The sequence below is a fragment of the Atractosteus spatula genome, chromosome 14 (assembly GCF_055471065.1).
Source record: "Atractosteus spatula isolate fAtrSpa1 chromosome 14, fAtrSpa1.hap1, whole genome shotgun sequence".
Lineage (NCBI taxonomy): Eukaryota > Metazoa > Chordata > Actinopteri > Semionotiformes > Lepisosteidae > Atractosteus > Atractosteus spatula.
In genome coordinates this window covers 14,613,417-14,638,085 of record NC_142719.1, presented here as the reverse complement: position 1 = coordinate 14,638,085, position 24,669 = coordinate 14,613,417, and the positions used below count along the sequence as shown (strand labels likewise).

Genomic DNA, 24,669 nt, shown 5'->3' with positions numbered 1-24,669 from the left:
GCAACAGACGAAGGGGTTAAGGCTGTATTCCTGCTGGCATGTCATATTTAAGAAAAAGCCTGAAACTGCTACAGACATGCTCTGAAACTGTGGTATAGTAAAATTTTCTAAATCAGAGTTTATCTTGTCCTCGAAGTCTCTGTGGCGTAAACTGGGACGCACCTGTGTACTCTGGGATAGAGGCAGGGGAGGAGGCGGTAGAGGCGTTCTCCCAGTCCTTCTCTCCGTTCTGATTGGCCAGCCGGCTCGGTGACATCAGACCCAAGGGCGAATCAGCTCTGAGGGAGATAGGGAAGTGGACCGGTCAGTAGCTGGGGGGGGGCAGGACACACAAGAATGCAGACGTGTCCAGAGGGGATGTGAGCCTGCCTGTGTCAGCCTCTCACCTGGGGGACTTCTTCACCATCAGGGAGCCGCCCGTGTCATTGGCCATGGTGGAGAGAGACAGCGAGGAGTGAGAGTACACTTTACTGAGCCTGGAGCCTGCGGGAGACACAGGAGAGTGAGAGAGTGAGACAGCGAGGAGTGAGAGCACACTTTACTGAGCCTGGAGCCTGCGGGAGACACAGGAGAGTGAGAGAGTGAGACAGCAAGGAGTGAGAGCACACTTTACTGAGCCTGGAGCCTGCGGGAGACACAGGAGAGTGAGAGAGTGAGACAGCGAGGAGTGAGAGCACACTTTACTGAGCCTGGAGCCTGCGGGAGACACAGGAGAGTGAGAGAGTGAGACAGCGAGGAGTGAGAGTACACTTTACTGCGCCTGGAGCCTGCGGGAGACACAGGAGAGTGAGAGAGAGTGAAAGAGAGAAAGAGGGTGAGAGAGAGTGATGTCTTTGTTGTAAATGTCTGTAGATTTTATTTTACTTTTATTTTTTGTTTTTCATGTGAATTTATTTTATTATTATTATTTTATTTGCTTTGGCAACACTGATTGTACCCATCGGTCATGCTAATAAAGCACCTTGAATTGAATTGAATTGAATTGAATTGAACTGAGAGAGGGAGGGCAGGATGGTTCTGCTCCAGACCTTTCACGGGGCTGCGGGCCAGGACCGAGTCGTCCCGGAAGACGGTCTTGGGCCTCTGCTTCTTCACGCCGCGGACCGTGGTGGGCTTCTGCCGCAGCACCTTGTCCAGGTCCTCCATAATCTTGAGCTGGTGCCGGCGCTGGTACTCCTGCCGCGTGAAGTCTCCGCGACGCTGCGGGGTCCCCTCGGGGGGCGGCGTGCGGGGGGCCGGGGGCCTGTCCTCCACACGCCCTCTGCCCTCCTCGGACTGAGGCCTGAGCACGGAACAGGACAGTCGGTCAGCAAGCCAGCGTGGTGGTCAGTCAGTGTGGTTGACTGTTCGGCCAGTGAGCATGTGTGTTAGTACTGTCGGTCGGTCAGTGTGCACGCTGGTTGGTCGGTCGGTGTGCACGCTGGTTGGTCGGTCAGTGAGTGGGAGTGTTGGTCGGTCAGTGTGCAGGCTGGTTGGTCGGTCAGTGTGCAGGCTGGTTGGTCGGTCGGTGAGTGGGAGTGTTGGTCGGTCAGTGTGCACGCTGGTTGGTCGGTCGGTGAGTGGGAGTGTTGGTCGGTCAGTGTGCACGCTGGTCGGTCGGTCAGTGTGCAAGGTGGTCGGTCGGTCGGTGAGCGGGAGTGCCGGTCGGTCAGTGTGCAAGGTGGTCGGTCGGTCGGTGAGCGGGAGTGCCGGTCGGTCAGTGTGCACGCTGGTCGGTCGGTCGGTGAGCGGGAGTGCCGGTCGGTCAGTGTGCACGCTGGTCGGTCGGTCGGTGAGCGGGAGTGCCGGTCGGTCAGTGTGCACGCTGGTCGGTCGGTCGGTGAGCGGGAGTGCCGGTCGGTCAGTGTGCAGGCTGGTCGGTCGGTCGGTGAGCGGGAGTGCCGGTCGGTCAGTGTGCAGGCTGGTCGGTCGGTCGGTGAGCGGGAGTGCCGGTCGGTCAGTGTGCACGCTGGTCGGTCGGTCGGTGAGCGGGAGTGCCGGTCGGTCAGTGTGCAGGCTGGTCGGTCGGTCGGTGAGCGGGAGTGCCGGTCGGTCAGTGTGCAGGCTGGTCGGTCGGTCGGTGAGCGGGAGTGCCGGTCGGTCAGTGTGCAGGCTGGTCGGTCGGTCGGTGAGCGGGAGTGTCGGTCGGTCGGTGAGCGGGAGTGTCGGTCGGTCGGTGAGCGGGAGTGCCGGTCGGTCGGTGAGCGGGAGTGTCGGTCGGTCGGTGAGCGGGAGTGTCGGTCGGTCGGTGAGCGGGAGTGCCGGTCGGTCGGTGAGCGGGAGTGTCGGTCGGTCGGTGAGCGGGAGTGCCGGTCGGTCGGTGAGCGGGAGTGTCGGTCGGTCAGTGTGCACGCTGGTCGGTCGGTCGGTGAGCGGGAGTGCCGGTCGGTCGGTGAGCGGGAGTGTCGGTCGGTCGGTGAGCGGGAGTGCCGGTCGGTCGGTGTGCAGGCTGGTCGGTCGGTCGGTGAGCGGGAGTGCCGGTCGGTCGGTGAGCGGGAGTGCCGGTCGGTCGGTGTGCACGCTGGTCGGTCGGTCGGTGAGCGGGAGTGCCGGTCGGTCGGTGAGCGGGCTGGTCGGTCGGTCGGTGAGCGGGAGTGCCGGTCGGTCGGTGTGCAGGCTGGTCGGTCGGTCGGTGAGCGGGAGTGCCGGTCGGTCGGTGTGCAGGCTGGTCGGTCCGTCGGTGAGCGGGAGTGCCGGTCGGTCGGTGTGCAGGCTGGTCGGTCGGTCGGTGAGCGGGAGTGTCGGTCGGTCGGTGAGCGGGAGTGCCGGTCGGTCGGTGTGCAGGCTGGTCGGTCGGTCGGTGAGCGGGAGTGCCGGTCGGTCGGTGTGCAGGCTGGTCGGTCGGTCGGTGAGTGGGAGTGCTGGTCGGTCGGTGTGCAGGCTGGTCGGTCGGTCGGTGAGTGGGAGTGCTGGTCGGTCGGTGTGCAGGCTGGTCGGTCGGTCGGTGAGTGGGAGTGCTGGTCGGTCGGTGTGCAGGCTGGTCGGTCGGTCGGTAAGTGGGAGTGCTGGTCGGTCGGTGTGCAGGCTGGTCGGTCGGTCGGTGAGTGGGAGTGCTGGTCGGTCGGTGTGCAGGCTGGTCGGTCGGTCGGTGAGTGGGAGTGCTGGTCGGTCGGTGTGCAGGCTGGTCGGTCGGTCGGTGAGTGGGAGTGCTGGTCGGTCGGTGTGCAGGCTGGTCGGTCGGTCAGTGTGCATGCTGTTTGGTTGTTGGTGGGTCAAGTGACAGAAGTCATTTCATCATGCGTGATCTATGATAGCACAGAGGCCCCTCTAACCCCTACCTCCTGGACATGCCTGGGAAAGCGATAACTACACACTTCATTGCCCCCCCGTTGCAGTCCAGGGTCCGTCTCGCACCACCACAGCACTGCAGCACACAGGCAGCGACTGACCTGGCCTCTCGCTCCTGCTCCTGCCACTGCCGCCTCCTCTTCAGCTCCTCCGCGCGCTTCTGCTGTTTCTCCAGGAGCGCCGCCCGGCGCTGCGCCATCTCGTCCTCCGGCCGCGCCTCGTCCTGACGGGCACACGGACACACGCTCAGGCGTGGACATGCACAGACGCACTGCCCTGCTGTACAAGACCGGCTGACCGACTGACAAACAGACGCTGGTCTGGCCTGGGGACAGCGGCACTGGTTTTCTAAAGGAAGGTGAAAAGGTTCCACCCTCTGCTGTCCAAATCCCTGACAAGGACAGGGCAGACTGGGAGGAGATTCTTGTCCTCTTTACGGCTCAGGAAAATAACCCCCACCCTCCTCGGAATGCTACGATCTCAGTAATATAGGCCAAAAATAAATAATTGATGGGCTGAGTTAATCATTCATGGTGGAAAGGCTGTACAAGCACTCTGGTCTACAAGCTATCCTTCCTACCCCCCTCTTACCCCCTCCCTGTCCATCTATCCTGCTTGCTCTACGGTTCGGTGCCCTGTGCACCATGGGACATGCTCGTGGTGGAGAGCACAGAGCACCCCCAAGTCTGGCATTTCATTTGGCCTTTCGAGCGGATTGTCCTACGCCAGGGGCCAGCGGTACAGCTCAAGACTTCCCGGGGGTTAATTCTTGAAGTTCCTGAAGCGAGGGAGTGCTCCTGGCTCAATTAAGGACCACACCCCGGCCCAGACTCACCTTGAAGAAGAAGCCCAGCCCGCCCCTCTGTTCGGGCTCCGTGTGGTCGCTTGTGGAGTCGCTGAAGCTCTCGGGGCCCTCATCCCCCTCGGCCTCCTCGGGGCCGCGCAGCGAGGACAGCGAGATCTCGATCAGGCTGCTGCGCTTCCCGTTGAAGGAGGGCTGCAGGTCGCTCTCAAAGGAGCACTCCGAGGGCGCCCCCGAACTGCTGCCCCCTCCCGGCTCTTTCCGGGAGGAAGAGGGCCCGACGACGGGGCCCACAGGGGGCCGGGGGTGGCCCTCCAGCTCCAAGCTGAACATGGCGGGCTCCTCGCTCGAGCCCGTCTCGGAGGAGTCGTCCTCCGGGCCGGGGGGCTTGGGAATGGGCCCCACGGGCTTGCCCGGCTCTCTGGGGCTCTGGGGTTGCCCGATGCTGAAGGAGGAGGAGGTCTGGACGGGACACTGGCTGGGGGAGAACTTGCGGAGGTGAGGCAGGTTGTCCACGTTGTTGGGGGGGGTGAGGACGCGGGTGAGGGGCGGGAACTTGAGGTCCAGGGGGCGGGCGTGCTTGGGGCTCTTGGGTGGCACGGACTGCGCCCTCCGGGGGGTCGGCTGGGGGGATTTGGGCGGGGCGGGGTGGCTGGCGGGCTTGCGAGACGGGGAAGGCGACGGGGAGGAGCAGGAGAGGTCGGCGGAGCGCGGCGTGGGCTCCCGGGACGGCCTGGGGGACGGCAGCGGCGGGGCGGCGGCGGTGGGCTTGGGGCTGGCGGGGATGACCCAGGCCTGGGTGGCGGGCTTCTTGCGCATGAGCTGCTGCTGCTGCTCGGCCAGCCGCTGCATGTCGCTCTGCAGGGAGCTGAGCGCGGCGTTGAGCTTGGACACGGCCTTGTTGTAGTCCCCCAGGTGCGCGTCCTCCTCCGGCTTGCGGATCTCCGGGGAGAAGGTGACCTGCTTCTCCTGGTGCGACCCGTCCGCCAGCTTGTCCCGGTCCTCGGCGGGGGGGAGGGGGAGGGGGGGGCCCTCCCGCTGCTCCTCCTCGTCCTCGATGCGCGCCAGCCGCTCCTCCAGCGTCAGCTGGCCCAGCTCCTCCGGCACCTCGGCCTCGGCCTCGCCGGCGCCGTCCCGATGCTTCTTGAGCTGCATGAAGGCGCTCTTGCCCAGCCGCTGGCGGTGCTTGGCGAAGATGGCCTCGATGCGCTTCTTCTGGGCCTCGATCGCCCGGCGCTTCTCCTCCAGCCTGGCGCCCAGCTGCGACATCTCCGTGTTGAGCGCGGGGCTCTTGCTGGGGCTCTCCTCCGATCGCTGCGCCCAGGTGGTCATCTGTGGCTCGGGGCTGCCCCTGGGGGACTCGGTGGCGGCGGCGGCGGGCGTGGCGGGCACCAGCTTCTTCTTGAGCTCCGCGAAGCTGGTCATCCTCACGCCGCTGTCCGAGGACGAGGACAGGGACAGCGTCCCGGTGCCCGCCTCGTCTCGGGGGTCCCCGTCCGCGGCGGCGGGTGCCGGAGCGGCGGGCGCTTTAGGCAGGTCTTCGGAAGCGTCCGAGTCCACACTGCCGTCCCGCAGCACCGAGTCGTCGTCCCGCGAGGCCCTGGAGCCCTCCGAGGTGCGGCGCGTCCGCCGCTGGCCCCGCTCCCTCTCCTGCGGCTCCCCCGAGGGCCGGTACATCATTCCCGCGCGGGACGGGGCCGACGAGCTGAGCCGGGAGGGGCTCCCGTTGTGCCGGAAGCCGGCAGGGTCGTCCGGGGAGTGGAGGTAGAACCCGTCCGGGGCGCCGTCCGGGTGTAACCGGGGCTCCATCTTGCTCTCGCTGTGGATGATCTGCAGGGCCTCCTCGATGGTGGGCAGGTCGGCGTAGCCACTCTCCTCCAGCCCGTTCTCCAGCCCCTCAGGGTCCTTCTCCATGCGCATCTTGACGGGGGGCGTCTGAGTGCCCCAGGACGCCCTGTGAGGCCCCAGGGGCCCGTTCTGGCCGGTCTGGGTAGCCGTCTGCCCTCCCACCCCCTTCCCCTTCCCGCCGAAGTCCGGGACCTCTTCGGATGGGGTGTAGGTGGCGCGGGGGGGGGGGACGCCTGGCGCGGGCTGGAAGACGTTGGGCCCCAGGCTGTCGGAGCTGATGGAGCGAGTCATGCCCACAGGATTCCCCATCACGATGTCCACGTCGCTGTCCAGGCCGAACGGGATGCTGAAGGACACAGCGGAGGAGAGCGGGCGGCTGGGCACGGAGAGGGAGAGAGGTGGGAGAACAATGAATCCTTGTGTGCAGGAAGAAAAGGACAGGGACAGGATGGGAGAAGAGTGAGCAACAGAGAGAAAAACAGATAAGAGTCGGGCTGTACCTGATCTGTCTCTTGGGCCAGGTCTTCCCTACACCCTCCACGTGCGGCATTGAGGTAGACTGTGTCAGGGCTCCTGCACACGAGACACACAGAGAGTCGAGAGAGCCGGTCAGAGGCTGAGACAGGGGCTGGCCAGCTCTGACACACAGAGAGGGAGAGAGACAGTCAGGGGCTGAGACAGGGGCTGGCCAGCTCTGACACACACAGAGAGGGAGAGAGCTGGTCAGGGGCTGAGACAGGGGCTGGCCAGCTCTGACACACACAGAGAGGGAGAGAGCTGGTCAGGGGCTGAGACAGGGGCTGGCCAGCTCTGACACACAGAGAGGGAGAGAGACAGTCAGGGGCTGAGACAGGGGCTGGCCAGCTCTGACACACACAGAGAGGGAGAGAGCTGGTCAGGGGCTGGCCAGCACTGACACACATAAAGGGAGAGAACAGGTCAGGGGCTAATACAGGGGCTGGTCAGCTCTGACAAACACAGAGGGAGAGAGCCAGTCAGAGGCTGGCCAGCGCTGACACACAGAGAGGGAGACAGAGGATCAGGGGCTGAAACAGGGGGTCAAGACAGGGGCTGGCCAGCTCTGACACACAGCCACACAGGGAAGGAGAAAGCCGACACTGCACCCCTAGACGCAGCTCTCCCTGTGTAATGCATTCTGAACCCCAACAGCAAATCCCTGCTTTTCACTAGTGAAGAGAAGTTTATAGGCTGTGCTTCTAACCATTCGCAACAGGACTCCATGGGAAGGGCAGCATGCAGCCTAGCGAAGCAAGAGCAGGCAGTGGGAAAGCACAGGCGTGATGGAGGAGCGGTGCGGACTGCGAGTCCCTACCTGGCATGCCCCCTGGGGACTGCGGAGAGATGGGCAGGAAGGGCTGTCTGAAGACGAAGGCAGGAGAGGCACTGAAACACACCAAGTCAACAAATCACCGGAGGCTGGAGACGCGCCAGCACTGCTCTGCGCTAGAAAAGGGCTTTTAAAAGGACACTGCCAACTTTTCTGAAAAAAAGGGAGATTTAGAGGAAGAGGAGGAGAGAGAGGGGGGACAGGGGAGTGGAAGAGCGAGGTCTGAGCCGAACGCCTGGTACCTGTTGCTGTTGGCGCTGGTCGGTGTGGTGCAGTCGCTCAGTCCCGACGGGTCTGCAAAAACCAAAAAGACTTTTCACGGCGAGGTCCCCCAGCTCCCACCAATTCACCGAGCCACGAGCCGGGAGGAGCCCCTTCCAGGCCGGGAGCCAGCTGCTTTCTGGATGTTTCTACCATCCATCCGCTTCACCCAGTACAGGGCAGCATGGGAGCCGGAGCCTATCCCAGCAGGGTACAGCCTGGACAGGACACCAGTCCATCACAGGGCTCACAGGGCTCACACTCTCACACTCTCACACTCTCACACTCTCACACTCTCACACCAGGGCTAATTTTCCTAACAGCATGTCTTTGGACTGCGGGAGGAAACTGGAGGACCCAGGGGAAACCCACGCAAGCATGGGGGAAACATGCAAACTCCACACAGACAGCACCCCAGGAATTGAAGCCAGGCCGTGCGAAGTGCTAACACGTGCACGGCGGACCCCCTCCACGGTACTGAAACACGGGTTTCTCCTCCCTGTCGCCAACACAAGGCTGCGGGCCAGCTTCCTGCCTGCGCTTGAACGGGGCCGCCCCTCCCTGCTCGCATGCCCTGGGCCTCACGCTCTCAAGTACCTTGCAGGTCCAGGGGCTCTTTGGGCTGAACGAAATCCGGCTTCTGCACCTCGAAGCAGCCGAACAGCTCGGCCATGAAGGTCATGATGTTCACCTGTCAAAACAGCCCCACAACTGTTAGCGGTGCGTCCTGGCCAGGGGGCAGGAGAGACAGAACTGAAGCGCGTTTCTGCAAAAAATCTGCCGGGACCTCGCTCTCTTCAGAAGCTCACGTCAAACTGTGCTGCTTGGCAGGGTGGCATGGAAGAGAGGGGACCCCTCCAACACTATGCCCTCCTGAATCCCTGAATCTACACACACACTCACAAAGACCCTCTTGTTTCAGAGCTCGTTAGTAAACAATTAGCGAGAATTGTGCGTCCTGTGAGGTGGCAGACGGGTGGGTGAGGGGGGGGACCTGTGGTGCCAGCCAGGCCTGGATCATACAGTGCCAAGCGTGGGACAGAAAGAGACGGTGGGCAGACCCAAACTCGCAGGCCGTTCGTGCCACAATGACCCTTGACAAACTCCGCCAGCGCTGGGCCATTTTTAAAAGACGGACGATTTCATGGATTTCTTTTGCCCTCATTTCTGTGCAGGACTCCCTGTCCAGGGCAGACTCCTGGGCTCCCACTGCCCCAGAGAGCAGGTGACTGGAGAACGGACAGCGCCGCCCTGCTGGGAACTGGGTCAAAGCACAGCCACTGACCAGGGGAACAGCGAGCTCATGGGACCCGGCTCTGAATGAGCCCGCAGACAGACTGACCGATCCCCAATCCTATCAGCTGTCTTCACTGAATCCAAACGATCCATTAAACAGAGGAATTAACGGGATGTCAGGGGCAGGGGGGGCAAAAGCACTTCCGGTCTCTAAAGCGCTCCGAGTCCACCTGGAGCCGGGCGGAAGGTTGACGTACCTTGAGTGCAGGCGGGGCGTACAGGAGGTCCTCCAGCGCTAGGGGGCAGCAGCTCTTCAGAGCGCTCTGGCAGAAGTCCTGGATCAGCTGCAGGTTGTACAGGCTGTCAGCCACTGACATGGTGTCCTTCAAACACACGTCTGTGGTGGGGGCAGAGCAGCAGGAGACAGACAGTCACAGACAGTCAGTGAGCAGAGGGGCCCACAATTAAACCACTTGGTATCATGTAGAATCTTTCTGGGGGCTCATTTAAAAGTCTCTGGGAGGTCGTTCAGAGATCTTTTAGCCTGAGGATTGCTTGTGCCTTTATTTTCAACAAGATTCCTCTATTAATATTGATTTTGGCCTTTTGAGACATGTGATGTATACAAATATGCCACCACCAAAACTGAAAAACCAATTCTGCAGCTGTTCCAAAAATAGTTTAAATTCAATGCATTGACCCAGTTAGCCCTCTCCACAGATTTCTGCACTCTTGCGAAGCCAGTGAGAGGAAACCAGCAGGGGGTGTCGCCTCTGACTGGTACTGCAGGTTTCTCTGCCCTCTTTTACAGCTGCAGCTGGACTAGGAATGGTCTGTTACTGAATCTTCTGGTGTTGGAAACATTATGAAAAGTGAAAGAGGGAAGTGAACTTCGGATTGACTTAAATTTGCAATCTTCAGACTGACGTTAAACTATTTGGCCTTAAGGATGGCACAGCGTCCCGGCTCTGGGCTCTTAATTGAGCTGTACAGCAGCGTCTCACCCCTCCCTCTGATCCGTGCAGTGGGTCTGCACATCGGCGGGAGGAAGTGGGTCAAGATCCATTGTGATGAAAGGCGCTAGATCGATGCATTATGAAATATAGCACCTGTTTGATCACTGTTCAAGCCTGGCAGACTTCCTGCACAAGAAAAGACCAAAACAAACTGACAGCTGAGAGCTGGACCCTGGGGAAACCAGGGGCCATGTTTGGGCGACTGAGCCCCCCCCCAGCCGGTCCCTCGGCTTTAGGACCGACGCGGGGGGCTTTAGGGCACGGGGACGAGATGCTGGGCGAGCAGACAGCGCCGGCACACACCTTCCAGGCGGAGCAGGCCAGGGCAGTAGAAGTGCACGATGGCGGCGATGGCACAGCCGTTGGACAGGTCCTTGGCGCCCGCCACCAGCGGGAAGGTGGGCGTCTGCTTGTGCAGCATCTTGTCTTTCCTGTAGCGGATCTGAGAGCGAGAGGGGAGAGGGTGAGGACCGGCCGGCCGGCGGAGGAAGGATTCCTCTCTCCTAAGGAATCCCTCACGACCGGGGAAGGGAGGTGTGCTGGGAGCTCAAACGCCGAACCATTCCAAACTGTTCCAGGCCCGGACTTCGGCACCGCCCGCTCCTTAATGGCAGAGCCTGGTTCGTCATGCACTGATCATGCCAGCTAACGAGCAAGTCTCCCCAGAGATCTGCCACTTGTTTCTTCTATAATCCCTGAGGTACCCTCACCAAGCCTTAATGCCTTCAGTGTGGACAATTTGCCCTATCTACCCCCCACCCCAGTTCCCCAAAACTTCAGGTGAATAAAGTGCACCCCCTAAAAAGCTGCAGCAAGAGTGCAGGCCTGACTGAGATAAATTCTTGACACTTCCCTGATGCCAAAATCAGGTCTGTGGACACCTAGAATATTGAGCACTAGTGATAGCGGTGGGGGTGGTAAATCAGTGTTGCACAAAGCTCTGAAGCTTCCTGACTTGCCTTAGCCAAATTATATAATTAGCCAAAATGCACAGTTCTGTTATCCGCAGCGCCATGCAAAAAAAATATATACCTACGTCTTTCTTCTTGCATCTCAATTAAAAAACTGCAATGTCCTAAAGTCTCCAGTTTAACATCTGGCCTAAACTAAGTAGCCAATCATTCGATTCATCCGATCAGTTATCTTTACAGGACACCGTTACTTTCCCCAGAAAGCCAGAGAATCGTTCTGCGAGGTCAGAAAAACAAAAAAAAAAACCGAAAGAAATCAAAACTGCCCCCCCCTCCTCCCCCCCTGTCACGAGCGAAGCCAGCCAACAGTCCAGAAAAATCGGCACAACCCACAAAAGGTAAAAGAAAGACAGCAGCAGAGACGAGGACTACGATCAAATACACCCAGCGGCGTCGCACGGCACAGCACAGGACAGAGCGGCCAGACAGGGGCGTTCCTCGAACAGCGAGGGTGCGGGACAGGCACATCAGCGCAGCGGAGGAAGTCTGACCCCCCCCGCACACACACACACACACAGGACAGAGAGACGAAACACTCCCCCCCCCAGCCCCCTCATGCAGACGAGCGACAGGAAAGAAAATGATCCAGCAAGCTCACAAGACAGCAAGATGCAGGAGGACAAGGCCTGAATGTGTTGGAGTGGGAACGGAAAAGAAAACTGAAATCAAACAGGTGAGCTGGTGGGGGTTGTTTTTTTTAGTAAAAGGAGGGTAGCTCAGCGCGAATTAGTCCTAGGAAACGCTCGTACCGATTCTACGACCCAACAAAGCGGCTCACCTGGAACGATCTCCCAACCCAATCCGATCCTCCCCATTATTTAAAAGGACATTTCATTTTAAAAGACCACAGCGTATCTGCGCCCAGAGTGGGCCCGATAACTTGGATCCATGTCCAGTAAGTACTTGGTGTTTGTGCCTGCTCTGCATTGTGCCCGATATTGGCCTGCAGTGCGTATCGATTGTGGTGGGATGGCCGCTCATTTTAACAGGCCAGGGCCCTGTGCCAGAACTGTGCCCCTCCCCCTGCTCCAGCTCGCCCGAGCTCAGAGCTGCTGATGCGCAGCGAACAAGGCGGGAATCATCCCTCGGAGCACGCTGACCTCCTTTCGCTCTGCCCCTGCTCGTGAATGTTTAAGGTTTAATGGGAGTGCGAGAGCCCAGAAAGAGCAGGCCTGATCCGGGGTGGTTGCGAACTGATGCGATGGTTGCCGATTCGAACCGACAGCACGCCACTTCAGTCCAGCCCTGAAGTCATGGGGGGGGAAGGGAAAGAGAGAGACCGAGCTCTTGGCCCTCGTTAGGACATCGTGCCCGCTGTTGTGGTCTCTGTGCTGCAGATCCCATTCCCCTGCTTTTATTTCAACCTCACAGCTACTCATCCACGCCCGTTTTAACAACTATCCTCCACCTGTGTGACCATCCGCATCTGGCCCTGCAGATCACATGGCCTCCTCACCGTTCCAGGCAATGGTGCTGGTTTGAGTCTCCTCCCGTTTTGTGCCTGGTGCTTTGTTGCACAGACCCAGGACGATCTATTCTATAAGAGGGGTGCCTTATCAAAAATAAAGTCCATTTTTTTCCGGATACGCTCAGCCGCTAAACCTAACAAAACACAGAAAAACGGCTCTCCAACCAGAGAAATAACAGCAGTGCTGTACCCCCCCTTTAGTCAAAAAAAATGAACGAAACGAATGATAAAGTGGTCAAAGAGAATTAAAAATAAAAACACAGTAATCCAGTTAGAACAGAATGGAAGTGTTCTGGTTTGTGAAATAAATGTGTATACCGGACTTGTCTCTACTTTTGGAAGAAACTGAACAATACATTACCACAGGAGGCTTACTCCCAGACTCCTTCAAACAAAAAGCGATGGCATGCTGAATGCAAATGGCAAAGAAAGGAGAAGCATAAATGCCATGTCACAGACTGAGCTGCCAAGAGTCACAGGGGCGGGGTCTGGGGCGGGGCAACAGGGAAAGACAGTCATGTGACCATGCATGCAGCTTCTCTGATTGGGGGCTGGAGGAGGTGTGGCTTGTGGGTGGATCAGAAAGGCGTGTAAATAGGATCATTCCACTTGGTAATAATACTATACATGACACACCTCTTCCCCGCCCTCCCTCGATCGTCTCCTAGATCATGCCAGTGGCTGGGGGGTACAAATGTGGTTTGGGTCCAATTCTTGTGTGTGGGGTTTCTAATCAACATCACCCTATTTTAGCACAGTTTGTGGGACATTTAAAATGCTAAAGGAGGAGCAATTGACTACTGATGCAATTATGGGCCTGATCGCGGGCCCCAGACTGAAGAAACACGCACAGTAAATGCTGAAGAACCCAGACTCGGACATTCAGGAAACAGGGCTGGGGTCACCCCAAGACCCTTCAGGTCATTTCTGTGCTAGAGGCCGTGGCTGTGATCCAAGAGACAGGGGATATGGCTCAATGATGTATGCCTACTTGCTCAGTGGGCTTTAACTCAACACACACACGTCCCCGAATAAGGTTGTGTCACAGCAACGGATGCTGGGATTGCAAGTCAAGGAGAAAAAAACTAAAAAAATGATCAGGTTCACACTAGACGTAACCCACAAGGAGCACGCAGGCCATCCCTGAAAGCTCCCCACCCTGTGTCTGATCTGTAACGAGCGACAGAATGCACCTCTCAGGAGTATGGCAGACGGGGCATGGCGATGCACTTGCTCCAACACCAAGCGAGGCGTGGTTCCCTCTGACCCGGTAAGCCCGAGACAGGGGAGCCAGCGGAAAGTGGTCTGAGACCAAACTCAGAGGAGAGACTGATAAACAGCAGGGGTAAAAAAAAAATATAGACAGAAAAAAATTTGGGGTAAGTGCGAGGCAAAATTATATTTTAGGGCAGAGCAGGGCAGATGGGGCAGGAGTATCCCAGAATCCGTGGCTTTGACACACATGATATAGGGTATCATGCACAAATCTATACTTCTGCCCTACAAGACAGGCCCCTCCTACTCCAAGCCAACCACACCCACTCCCCTCCCGGCCCCGCCCCCGGCCCCTCCCCCATCCGCCATTATTAACACACTGGAGATGCCAGCACCGGCCCGAGACAGCTGCTGTGAGTGTACACGGATCTCTCTGCACACTGCCAAGGCGAAGCGCAAGGCAGAGCGGCCGGGAGCGCTGTGCTGGCTGGTCCTGTCGCGTTTCGGGGGGCACGACGAGAAGGGGAGAGAGTTAGAGAAAGAACAGAGGAGAAGAGAGAGCAGCCACTTACAGGAACCAGCTTCCAGTACCAGCGGGTGGGGCACTGCCACAGAGGAGCAAGGAGGAAGGTCAAGAGGTCAGGAGGTCAAAGGTGGAAAAGGAGAAAGACAGGTGAGCCGTTAGAAGCATTACGGGAGCAAAAACAGTAAAACGTCTGTTAAATGCTGGTCCCGGTTTTCTTATATGCTGCAGCAAAGGGGCGCCCCTCTGTGTGCACCTCCTGAAGCAGAAGCAGGGGTTCGATCACCCCGAAGGCAGCAGGTTTTCCTGATCTCCTTATGTGAGAATCAGCTCTTCGGCCGGGAGAAAGATTAAACTGATCCCATGAAGATCAAACTGGATCTGTCCCTCCCGGACAGCTTTCAGACGTTGGCGAGTCGGATCCCGGGGTCTCCTGGGAACCCTATTCTACAGCTGTGCCTATCCTGGGCTGCGAATTACTCGCGCTCTGTATTTCTTTATTTTTGACAGACATTCCCGATGCCAAGAATGTGGTTTTGACAACAGGCGCTCCAGGACTGCATTGTCTTCATGGCCCTTGAGGATCTGGAAACGTTGCCAGATAAAAACCACTGGTCTCCACCAGACAGACAGCTGAGCCCGGGCATTTAACAGAGGTTTTACAGGATACATTCATGTGTGAAAACAAAATGACTTGATGTGCATAATGAAGGATTGACTTCGTACAAACAGGAATGCTTCCCAGCACTTCAAGTTCATTTCCTAGGCTGAGTTTTTTCATTCCCTGTTGTACTTCGTTCTTTCTCCTTCTCTTGTGTGCTCTCTCTCGCTCTTACGTTTCCTCTCTCCTGGTTTCCCTCCTCCCCCACTCTGTCTCCTGGCCCTCGTAAGGAATCTTAACTACTCCATTAGATTAGTCCAGATGCCGACACCAAACAGCAAAATCGCTAGAACTACACTGCTTTTGCGTTTTTCACCTTTTGCTTAAATAACAAAGCAGTGCAGGTATTCCTCTGTTCTAAGCCCCTCTCTGCAGCAGGGCATGCTGTGTAGTGGGGCGCCCCTCTCTGCAGCAGGGCAAGCTTTGTAGTGGGGCGCCCCTCTCTGCAGCAGTGCACGCTGTGTAGTGGGGCGCCCCTCTCTGCAGCAGGGCACGCTGTGTAGTGGGGCGCCCCTCTCTGCAGCAGGGCACGCTGTGTAGTGGGGCGCCCCTCTCTGCAGCAGGGCACGCTGTGTAGTGGGGCGCCCCTCCCCGCAGCAGGGCACTCTGAGTAGTGGGGGCACTCCTCTCTGCAGCAGGGCGTGCTGTGTAAGGGGGCGCCTGCGAGACAGACTGACTAGTGGGGTGCCCTTATCTGCAGCAGGGTGCGCTCCATAGTGGAGTACCCCTCTCCGCAGCAGGGGGCGCTGTGCATTGCAACTGCCATGCATGACAGGGATCTGCACTTCATGGTGGGGACGTGAAGCCTCTGCTGTATCTAAAGCACACTGGGATTCACGTGGGATAAAAAGCACTGTACTGTGCAAATTATTCCTTGCTCATGCGTCATTAGGCACGCGTGTGTGTTCCTGCTGCTGCGTGCAGATGCGTGAGCGCGTGATCTTGCCGTGTGCGTGCGTGTTCACACGCGTGCTTCATGGGTCGGAGGACTCACCGAGGGCTGGCTCTGCTGCAGCTCCATGCCAGGTTGCGACCTCTGCACAGGGCCCCTGTCTGTGCTTTCCCTCAGCTTCTGAATGCACTGCCGGAGACAGGACACAGGGCGATCAGGCCACCTGACCCAGGGTGTCGCTGTCGGCCAGCACAGGGACAGAAACGCAGGGTATCTCCTCTCCCAGCGCAGCTGAGCTCTCCTTTCATCACCAATGAAAGGAGGGCACTGGGTCATGAGCAAAGACTTAGCTCACAGCTCAGACACAAGAAGCTTCTATCCTGAAATTTGGAATCGCTGTGACAACTCCTGCGCTTCTCCAACATGCCCACCAATCAGAGCAAGTCATCTCATGACATCACTGCAAGCTCTACAGTTCCGACAGGGCGCTGATCGGAGGAGCACTGCTCCTCTCGGTGACATCACTGTGAGCTGAGCAGTACCCAGCAAAGTCTCGGCAGGGACTGTTGGCCGGAGAGCCACGAGGACCCCTGCTAACTAATCCTCATCCACTTGCCACCTACCTTGTTCACCCAGTAGAGCACCGCGTTCTCCCACTGGCTGTCGGCGCCAAACTGCTCCAGCCCAGCAGGCATCTTCACCCTGCCCATCGTCTCCATGGCGCAGACTGCCATCAGCGAATCAATCACCGCCAAGTGAGCGCTCTGCACCAATCAGAAGAGGAGAGGGGAGGAGTTAAAGCCAAGGAGGCAGGAGGCCCCAAACAAGATAAGACCCACTCATGACTCAAGTTCAATTCATATCTACATAGATTATTCCCTTCATGATGAGGTTGTGGTTATTGTGAAAGGACCACTCTCCAACAGAATAGATGCTATTAATACATGAAATCAGGCAGGAGCAGAGGTGTGGGTTTGGGACTGGAAACTTGAAGGGACTAGAACTGGGTTCGAATCCCAGGTTGATTCAGACCGCCTCAGTTGTATAACTGGGAACAAGTACCAGATTCCCTGAATAAAAGGAATAAAAAATAAATTATCACAAAAATACAAGAAACAATGGGTAATAGTACATTCTTATAAAGCAAGCAGACACATTTGTAAATTCTTAAAGTGCAATGCTTTGTGAAACTCCTTTTCAAGAGTCCCTCTTGAAGCTGAACACCACCGCCAAAAAACAAAACTAGAGGGTATTTCTGCACCAACGCAAGAGGGAGCTCAGTATATAGTACACAGCTGTTCACTGCACAAGCAGTCTGTGAGACGTCTACACGTTACTAGACAAAGGAAAGACAATTCCCAGAACTGCCACTAGGTGTCGCCACCGCCCCACTGGGGCTGCCCTGAGTCAGCACTCTCGCCGCAAGTGACGTCATCCAACGACACACTCGCTCTCTGGGTCCTAGCGAGCCCCGCCCCTAGGAGCCAAGTTCTCCCTGCTCACGTCTGGAAACTCAATTTCCAGAGACACTCGCGCGCTCGAATATTTCCGAAACTCCATCTGTCCTGGGAAAAACAAAGTTGTTCAGACAGAAGCCTGCAGGCCAGCAACATCCAGTCAGCTTTCCCTGCTCTGAAAGGCCCGTGCGTGAGTGAAGACACCGCCACGCTGGGAGAGGCACTGGAGAGGGACGCGCTGCACAGGTTGTACAGCAGGGCATGAAACGGGAAAAACAACCGCTACATAGGGGAGCTGCAGGCTGGAGAGGGACAGCTACCGGCCTGCGGATTTGCATGGAAAACTGTCTTCTCTCTTGACCCCAGGTCAAACAGCTTCGTCTCCGCGGATCTTCAACACAGCCCCAACAAAATAAACCAAGCACCCCCCCTCCACTGAAGCACCAAACACTGGGGAACGTCCCCACTCTTCTCACCACCCCAACTCATCCCTTCCTCCGTGTCAGAGAGCATCAGAGCGTCTGCTTCAGGCCCTGCACGTGCCTCCCACAAGCCCCAGCTACCCGACATTCTTCCAGACAATGGCGTGTTTAAAAAAACGAAAGTTTCTTCCACGGGGATTGCAGGAACTCAGGTCTGGAATAACAAACACCCTCCCTGCCTCTCAGGGCTGTGTGGACAACAAGCCCTCCTTCAGGAAGTATTAAACCTCTCTAGCACCCTAACTAGATTAGATGCACTGAGCTCTTTAATGCAATTAAGATGCTCTGTTGTTTAAACACTTTCCAGCCTGATCTCGTCCGTGGCAGGGAGCGGCACACCAGGTAAAAAAACAAATATTGTGCAAACAGAAGCGTACTGAGCGGTTCGGAGCTGAACCCTTCAGGCGAGTCGCTTGATGCTGAATCCCTGAGCTCTCCAGGCACTGCCTGTGGTTCAGTGTTCTGCAGAGTAATAATAACAATAATAACAAAATGTGTTGTTAGCACATAACGAGCAACTTCCCAGGCCCTATTGGACATCAGAGCTGCCTGGCTCCCATGTCTCCTGCGATCCTACTAATTCTTCGGATAAGAAAGCAGATGACCTGTTGCTTTAGGCCTTGACCAGCTGCCAGGGTCTGCAGGCCTGGAGCCACCCAGCTCACGGGCCGACACGCAGGCTTGTCTGGCCAAGCAGAGCCCCCCCAGCAGCCGTGCCACACCGGCGCACCTGCACAGGGCCGAGTGAAGCTGCACACACAGCACTGCTGACCCCGGGAATAGCACCGAGCTCAGGGGGATCGAAACACACTCACGGACAGGCAGCCTGAAACCTGAGAACAGCAGCATTCTGACAGGCTGGACCAAACAGTCGACACAAACATGTCCCCCCAGATACACGCACACTGCCCTGCTCCCCCTCCAAGACACTCATCCTCCACCTCCCGAAGAGACAAGCTCCCGTCGTCATCATCAACCCCACCGTCCCCAGCTCTGCCCATGGCAACAACAGCCCATAACAGCCCTGACAACAGTCAGCCAGCACCACAGTGCAGGTCTGCTCTACAGCAAAGGCAAAGAAGAACACCTCAAAAGGGCAGTGTGGGGGGGGGGGGGCAGGTGTGAAATGGCTGGGACAGCCCGCCAAAAGCTGGGTCAATCAGTTAGGATAAGAGGGAGGATGAATGAGTGAGTGCGAATGAATGAGTGAGGCATGCTTACACGAGAGCCCCATGAGCAGCGCTGCGTTCTGGACTGGCCGGAATGAACAAAGATCTGCGGACTGTGATGGCTGTGGCAGTGATCTGCAAGAGGGAGGGGTGGAGGCGGATGATGTCCTGGACCCTAGCGGCACCCTCCCACCAGAATCCACCAAGCCAAATTGCAGGAGCTGCTAACGGGGGGCAGCTCCCCAGAAGACGAAAGAAAGGACGGCAGGAGTGCGGCTGCACCCCCTGATCCGAGAGCAGCGGGGCCGCGTCTCAGTGGGGACCCCACCTGTCTGTGAAGGACTTTGGGATCCTTCAGGTTGAAAGGCGCTATATTAATGCAAGAAATTAAAAATATATAACTGTGAGTATTCTGCAGGGGGACCATAGCATCAGGTGGGCAAAGTCTCACGACCCTTACAGCCACATGTGGTGGACAGCCATTTCATTTCACCTTGTAAAAAAGGGTTTTTGTTTCATACATTGATCAACTCTACTGGGACAGCAAATCCCTAGGTGCTAAGATGCATATACAAACGTTACTTTGCAAATAAAAATTACTCAATATCCAGGAATTCCTGAGGAAGCCCACATCTGCAGCTTTAATAAAATATCCCACTGCCACAAATCCGGAAGCAATTACTAGGAAGGGATGCGCTTTCTTCCTCCAGCTCTGTGGTTTCAGGTTGAGACAGCGGCCCCCCATCTAAGCGAACACCGAGAGCAGAGGACCAGGCTGGAATCCCGGCCTGTGGAACACACGAACCACTGCGGAGGGCTTGAACTCCTCTCTGGTCCGACTGCCAGATGGCAGGAGCGCCCCACAATAAGCAGCGAGGGAGGAAAATAAATAAATCCGGCGCAAATTGGAAGAGGCTCTGAGCCGCCGCAGAGCACTGAAAATGGGATACTTCTCCATTAAAACAACAAGAAAAGCCACAAGACTTTCCGATCGGAGCCAGGCCACTCCCGCCAGCTCCAGGAACAGATCCAGCCTGCCTCTCTGGAAGCAAACACTCTTCTGTGGCATGAGAGCGACAGAGTGAGAGAGGGAGACACGGAGAGAGATGGAGACACGGGGGGGGGACACGCAGAGAGGAGGGGAGGGGGGACACGCAGAGGGGGGCTCTGCTCTTACGATCCTGCAATTTTCCAAACGGGCTGAGGAACAACCCCCTCTCACGTTTCCCATTCCGAGCCCATCTGAGAGAGCCGGAAGGATTCCTCTCCTGGTGCTGGTCCGTCTGCCCACGGTCCGAGGGGCGCAGGATGATCACGCACACACCGCCGCCGCCACCAGAATCTCGCCCCGGGTCTGCCCGCCGGAACCGATGGCAGACGCAGCTCTTCCTTCTTGAGCACACCGCAGATCCCGGCCGGAGCAGCAGGAGACTGGAAATCCTCTGGCTTTGGCTCCATCCCGAGCTCTGGGTCATCTCATTTCACTAACGATTGACGCAATGAAGCCGTTCCAGCTCTCTACCGGGGCGCGAGCAGCAGCAGATCACAGGGGACAGGGGCCGCTGTCACCAGCCTGGAGGCTGCAGCGTTTTTAGGAGCCCGGATCAACTTAGAAAGCCACGATGCAGCACATTATCGGTTCAATTAAAGGGCAAGTGGAGGCAGTTGGAACCCAATCTGGACTGTGGCCCAGGAGATTCTGGGGTCCTGGGGGTCAGACGTAGACGGATCTGAACTAATCTGGGGGTCAATTACAGGGGCAGACGAGCTCGGGTTCCTGGTCCCCATTATTGAGCTGTACTGCTACTAGCAAGCTTCGGCAGCAGGGTGGGGCAGTTAAACACTTAAGAGAAACAATGAGGAGGTCAACCCATCAATTAAGCAAGGAAGCTTACAAATGAGCTTGCTAATTTAATGAATTGAAGCATGACGTTAAGCCTTGCAGTGGCCCAGAGTAGGAGAACCCACCTCACCTGCACTGAGCGCAGCTCGTGATTAAACGTTTTCCATTCGTACCCTAACGTGCAGGGAACCGGACCGCCAATCGCGGGCGGCCGTCACCCAGACTGCTGGCTCCGCCTGTCCACAAGGATATTGTTTGCGGCTCAAGGTTGGAAGGGTTGGATCGGTGACACTGGCAGAGAAGCAGACTTCTCCCCCTCGCAGGCCTCAGTAAACTGCACCCGCGCGAACAGACCGGCCCCTCTCCCGTCTGGGGGCTGGGCTTTAACCCAGCAGATTAACGCACCCGGCTACACACTCTAATCTGCTTGTGAGAAGGGGGCGTGTGCAGTCAGGTTTTGACGGTATTAAAGCCTTAATCTTCCCAATCTGGGAGAGACGGGCGATAACACCGCAGCACTGGACGTGCAGCCATGTCGAAAATCGCCCTGCAGCGGGCTCAGACGAGACGCGAGATCGCAGAGGGTGGCAGGCTGGCCGGCCGGCAGGGCAGACCCGTTTGTTAATTGGTAATTAAGTCCCAATGCTGAGAAACCGGTCGTCTCCCAAGAGGCCCAGGATCCGGTACCGAGTGCCTCTCCCTCTCCCCGGGACGGACGCTGTCGCGGTGCCGGCAGGAGTTTAACACGCCGCGCCGGAGCTCGGCGCCCGCCCGAGCCCGAGGCCACCCCGCCCGCGATGAGTCACACGCACTCCCGCGGGAGCTCGGGGCTCCGCTGGTCAGGTCTGCACGAGGACTGATGAGACCCACACTTCTGCACACGGGACTGGGGTCCTGGCTGCACAGCCCCACAGGGGTGAGGACCGGACTTTCAGCAGGAGAATCTGGCCGCGCTCCTGTGAAACCCTGCTCTGTTCCCCGGAGCACCGCCTTGCTCCTCGGTCAACGAGATTCTCCAGCGAACGGGAAACAGGAGACGAGGATCTCCGACGAGATCGAGCGCTCCTACACTCTCCGTCCCGCACGACCCAGACGTCTGATGGCTAAGCCCCTCTGTGATGAGCTCTCCGGCCCCTGCTGCTGATCCTGCCTTTCCCCTCTTCCCTCTCTAATCCCGAGCTTCCAAGAGGAATCCGCCGGCGAAATTAATTCCCCAGATCCCTCTTCTGCACAGCCGCCCTGCTTAGCTGGGGGCTATCCCATCAGCCCCCTGGCAGCCCAGCTCTCGCCCCTGTGCAACATGTTAGAAGCAGGAGGCCAGATGTCATAGGTGTCTGTTCGCTGCTCGTGTCTGAAATGGTAATGCAGCTCTCTCAGTACCCGATTATGAAAGAACAGGGAGGCGTCTGACTACACCACTGATATTTCTGTAAACTCTAATTGAAACAGACCATCGTTTATCCTTGATCCTTCTCCCGCAGTGTTTGGAGCTGCAGACCGACTCTGCAGGCCCACGATCACTGCTTCCGGGAGCTTTCTCCCTCGGGATTTTCATATCCCAGGAGAAACCTGCAGGAGGACTGCTCTGCGTGACTAGGCTAGAGCAGGACTTGTTTGTTACCGATTGCAATGCTGAAGAAGACAGAAGACAGAAGTGGGAACGCTTGACTGCTTTCTCATCTCCCCCCCTCTCTCGTTTTGTTTGTTTTGAAGACGGCTTTGAGGATACCACTCACCATCTTGATGGGCCTGTGTCTCAGGTCGGCCTCCGTGATCGGGGTCTCCTGGTCTTTCGGGGGCACCCCCTTGCGGGCGAGGAGCTGCAGGAGGGCAGTGTTGTCCCGGGGCGCCGCCTCGCCCCCCAGGACCAGCCCGCAGACCCGGCAGTAGAGGTCCGAGGACAGCAGCAGGCGGGTGACGGGGGGCTTGATGTGCTCCTGCTCATACTGGTCGCTGTAGAAGGGCTCCCTCAGCTCCTCAGGCACGCTCTCTGTATGGGACAGGACAGCAGAGTCACCTCTAGCGCACCCCGCTGTCTGTACGGGACAGCAGAGTCACCTCTAGCGCACCCCGCTGTCTGTACGGGACAGCAGAGTCACCTCTACCGCACCCCGCTCTCTGTACGGGACAGGACAGCAGAGTCACCTCTAGCGCACCCCGCTCTCTGTACGGAACAGCAGAGTCACCTCTAGCGCACCCCGCTGTCTGTACGGGACAGCAGAGTCACCTCTACCGCACCCCGCTCTCTGTACGGGACAGCAGAGTCACCTCTACCGCACCCCGCTCTCTGTACGGGACAGGACAGCAGAGTCACCTCTAGCGCACCCCGCTCTCTGTACGGGACAGCAGAGTCACCTCTACCGCACCCTGCTGTCTGTACGGGACAGCAGAGTCACCTCTAGCGCACCCCGCTGTCTGTACGGGACAGCAGAGTCACCTCTAGCGCACCCCGCTGTCTGTACGGGACAGCAGAGTCACCTCTAGCGCACCCCGCTGTCTGTACGGGACAGCAGAGTCACCTCTAGCGCACCCCGCTGTCTGTACGGGACAGCAGAGTCACCTCTACCGCACCCCGCTCTCTGTACGGGACAGGACAGCAGAGTCACCTCTAGCGCACCCCGCTGTCTGTACGGGACAGCAGAGTCACCTCTACCGCACCCCGCTGTCTGTACGGGACAGCAGAGTCACCTCTACCGCACCCCGCTCTCTGTACGGGACAGCAGAGTCACCTCTACCGCACCCGGCTGTCTGTACAGAACAGCAGAGTCACCTCTACCGCACCCGCTGTCTGTACGGGACAGCAGAGTCACCTCTACCGCACCCCGCTGTCTGTACGGGACAGCAGAGTCACCTCTACCGCACCCCGCTCTCTGTACGGGACAGCAGAGTCACCTCTACCGCACCCTGCTGTCTGTACGGGACAGGACAGCAGAGTCACCTCTAGCGCACCCCGCTGTCTGTACGGGACAGCAGAGTCACCTCTACCGCACCCCGCTGTCTGTACGGGACAGCAGAGTCACCTCTAGCGCACCCCGCTGTCTGTACGGGACAGCAGAGTCACCTCTACCGCACCCCGCTGTCTGTACGGGACAGCAGAGTCACCTCTAGCGCACCCCGCTGTCTGTACGGGACAGGACAGCAGAGTCACCTCTACCGCACCCGCTGTCTGTACGGGACAGCAGAGTCACCTCTACCGCACCCCGCTGTCTGTACGGGACAGCAGAGTCACCTCTACCGCACCCCGCTCTCTGTACGGGACAGGACAGCAGAGTCACCTCTAGCGCACCCCGCTCTCTGTACGGGACAGCAGAGTCACCTCTACCGCACCCCGCTGTCTGTACGGGACAGCAGAGTCACCTCTAGCGCACCCCGCTGTCTGTACGGGACAGCAGAGTCACCTCTACCGCACCCCGCTGTCTGTACGGGACAGCAGAGTCACCTCTAGCGCACCCCGCTGTCTGTACGGGACAGCAGAGTCACCTCTACCGCACCCCGCTGTCTGTACGGGACAGCAGAGTCACCTCTAGCGCACCCCGCTGTCTGTACGGGACAGGACAGCAGAGTCACCTCTACCGCACCCGCTGTCTGTACGGGACAGCAGAGTCACCTCTACCGCACCCCGCTGTCTGTACGGGACAGCAGAGTCACCTCTACCGCACCCCGCTCTCTGTACGGGACAGGACAGCAGAGTCACCTCTAGCGCACCCCGCTCTCTGTACGGGACAGCAGAGTCACCTCTACCGCACCCCGCTGTCTGTACGGGACAGCAGAGTCACCTCTAGCGCACCCCGCTCTCTGTATGGGACAGGACAGCAGAGTCACCTCTACCGCACCCCGCTGTCTGTACGGGACAGCAGAGTCACCTCTAGCGCACCCCGCTGTCTGTACGGGACAGCAGAGTCACCTCTACCGCACCCGGCTGTCTGTACAGAACAGCAGAGTCACCTCTAGCGCACCCCGCTGTCTGTACGGGACAGCAGAGTCACCTCTACCGCACCCCGCTCTCTGTACGGGACAGGACAGCAGAGTCACCTCTAGCGCACCCCGCTGTCTGTACGGGACAGCAGAGTCACCTCTAGCGCACCCCGCTGTCTGTACGGGACAGCAGAGTCACCTCTACCGCACCCCGCTGTCTGTACGGGACAGGACAGCAGAGTCACCTCTAGCGCACCCCGCTCTCTGTACGGGACAGCAGAGTCACCTCTACCGC

The 24,669-nt window shown here is 58.2% G+C and overlaps 1 protein-coding gene across 1 annotated transcript in view; it reads right to left on the bottom strand.

The window, feature by feature from the left end:
* Nucleotides 1-24,669, bottom strand: part of camsap3 (calmodulin regulated spectrin associated protein family member 3) — a 44,615-nt gene that overhangs the window by 5,951 nt on the left and 13,995 nt on the right. The window contains exons 2-15 of the mRNA XM_088932082.1: nucleotides 22,196-22,449; nucleotides 16,132-16,272; nucleotides 15,611-15,697; nucleotides 10,082-10,220; nucleotides 9,020-9,159; nucleotides 8,124-8,217; nucleotides 7,508-7,559; nucleotides 7,251-7,321; nucleotides 6,418-6,490; nucleotides 4,103-6,293; nucleotides 3,369-3,490; nucleotides 1,029-1,282; nucleotides 387-483; nucleotides 163-278 (exon numbers count right to left, since the gene is read on the bottom strand). Coding sequence (XP_088788208.1) covers nucleotides 163-278; nucleotides 387-483; nucleotides 1,029-1,282; nucleotides 3,369-3,490; nucleotides 4,103-6,293; nucleotides 6,418-6,490; nucleotides 7,251-7,321; nucleotides 7,508-7,559; nucleotides 8,124-8,217; nucleotides 9,020-9,159; nucleotides 10,082-10,220; nucleotides 15,611-15,697; nucleotides 16,132-16,272; nucleotides 22,196-22,449 — 3,831 coding nt within the window. The remainder of the gene's footprint in view (nucleotides 1-162; nucleotides 279-386; nucleotides 484-1,028; nucleotides 1,283-3,368; nucleotides 3,491-4,102; nucleotides 6,294-6,417; nucleotides 6,491-7,250; nucleotides 7,322-7,507; nucleotides 7,560-8,123; nucleotides 8,218-9,019; nucleotides 9,160-10,081; nucleotides 10,221-15,610; nucleotides 15,698-16,131; nucleotides 16,273-22,195; nucleotides 22,450-24,669) is intronic.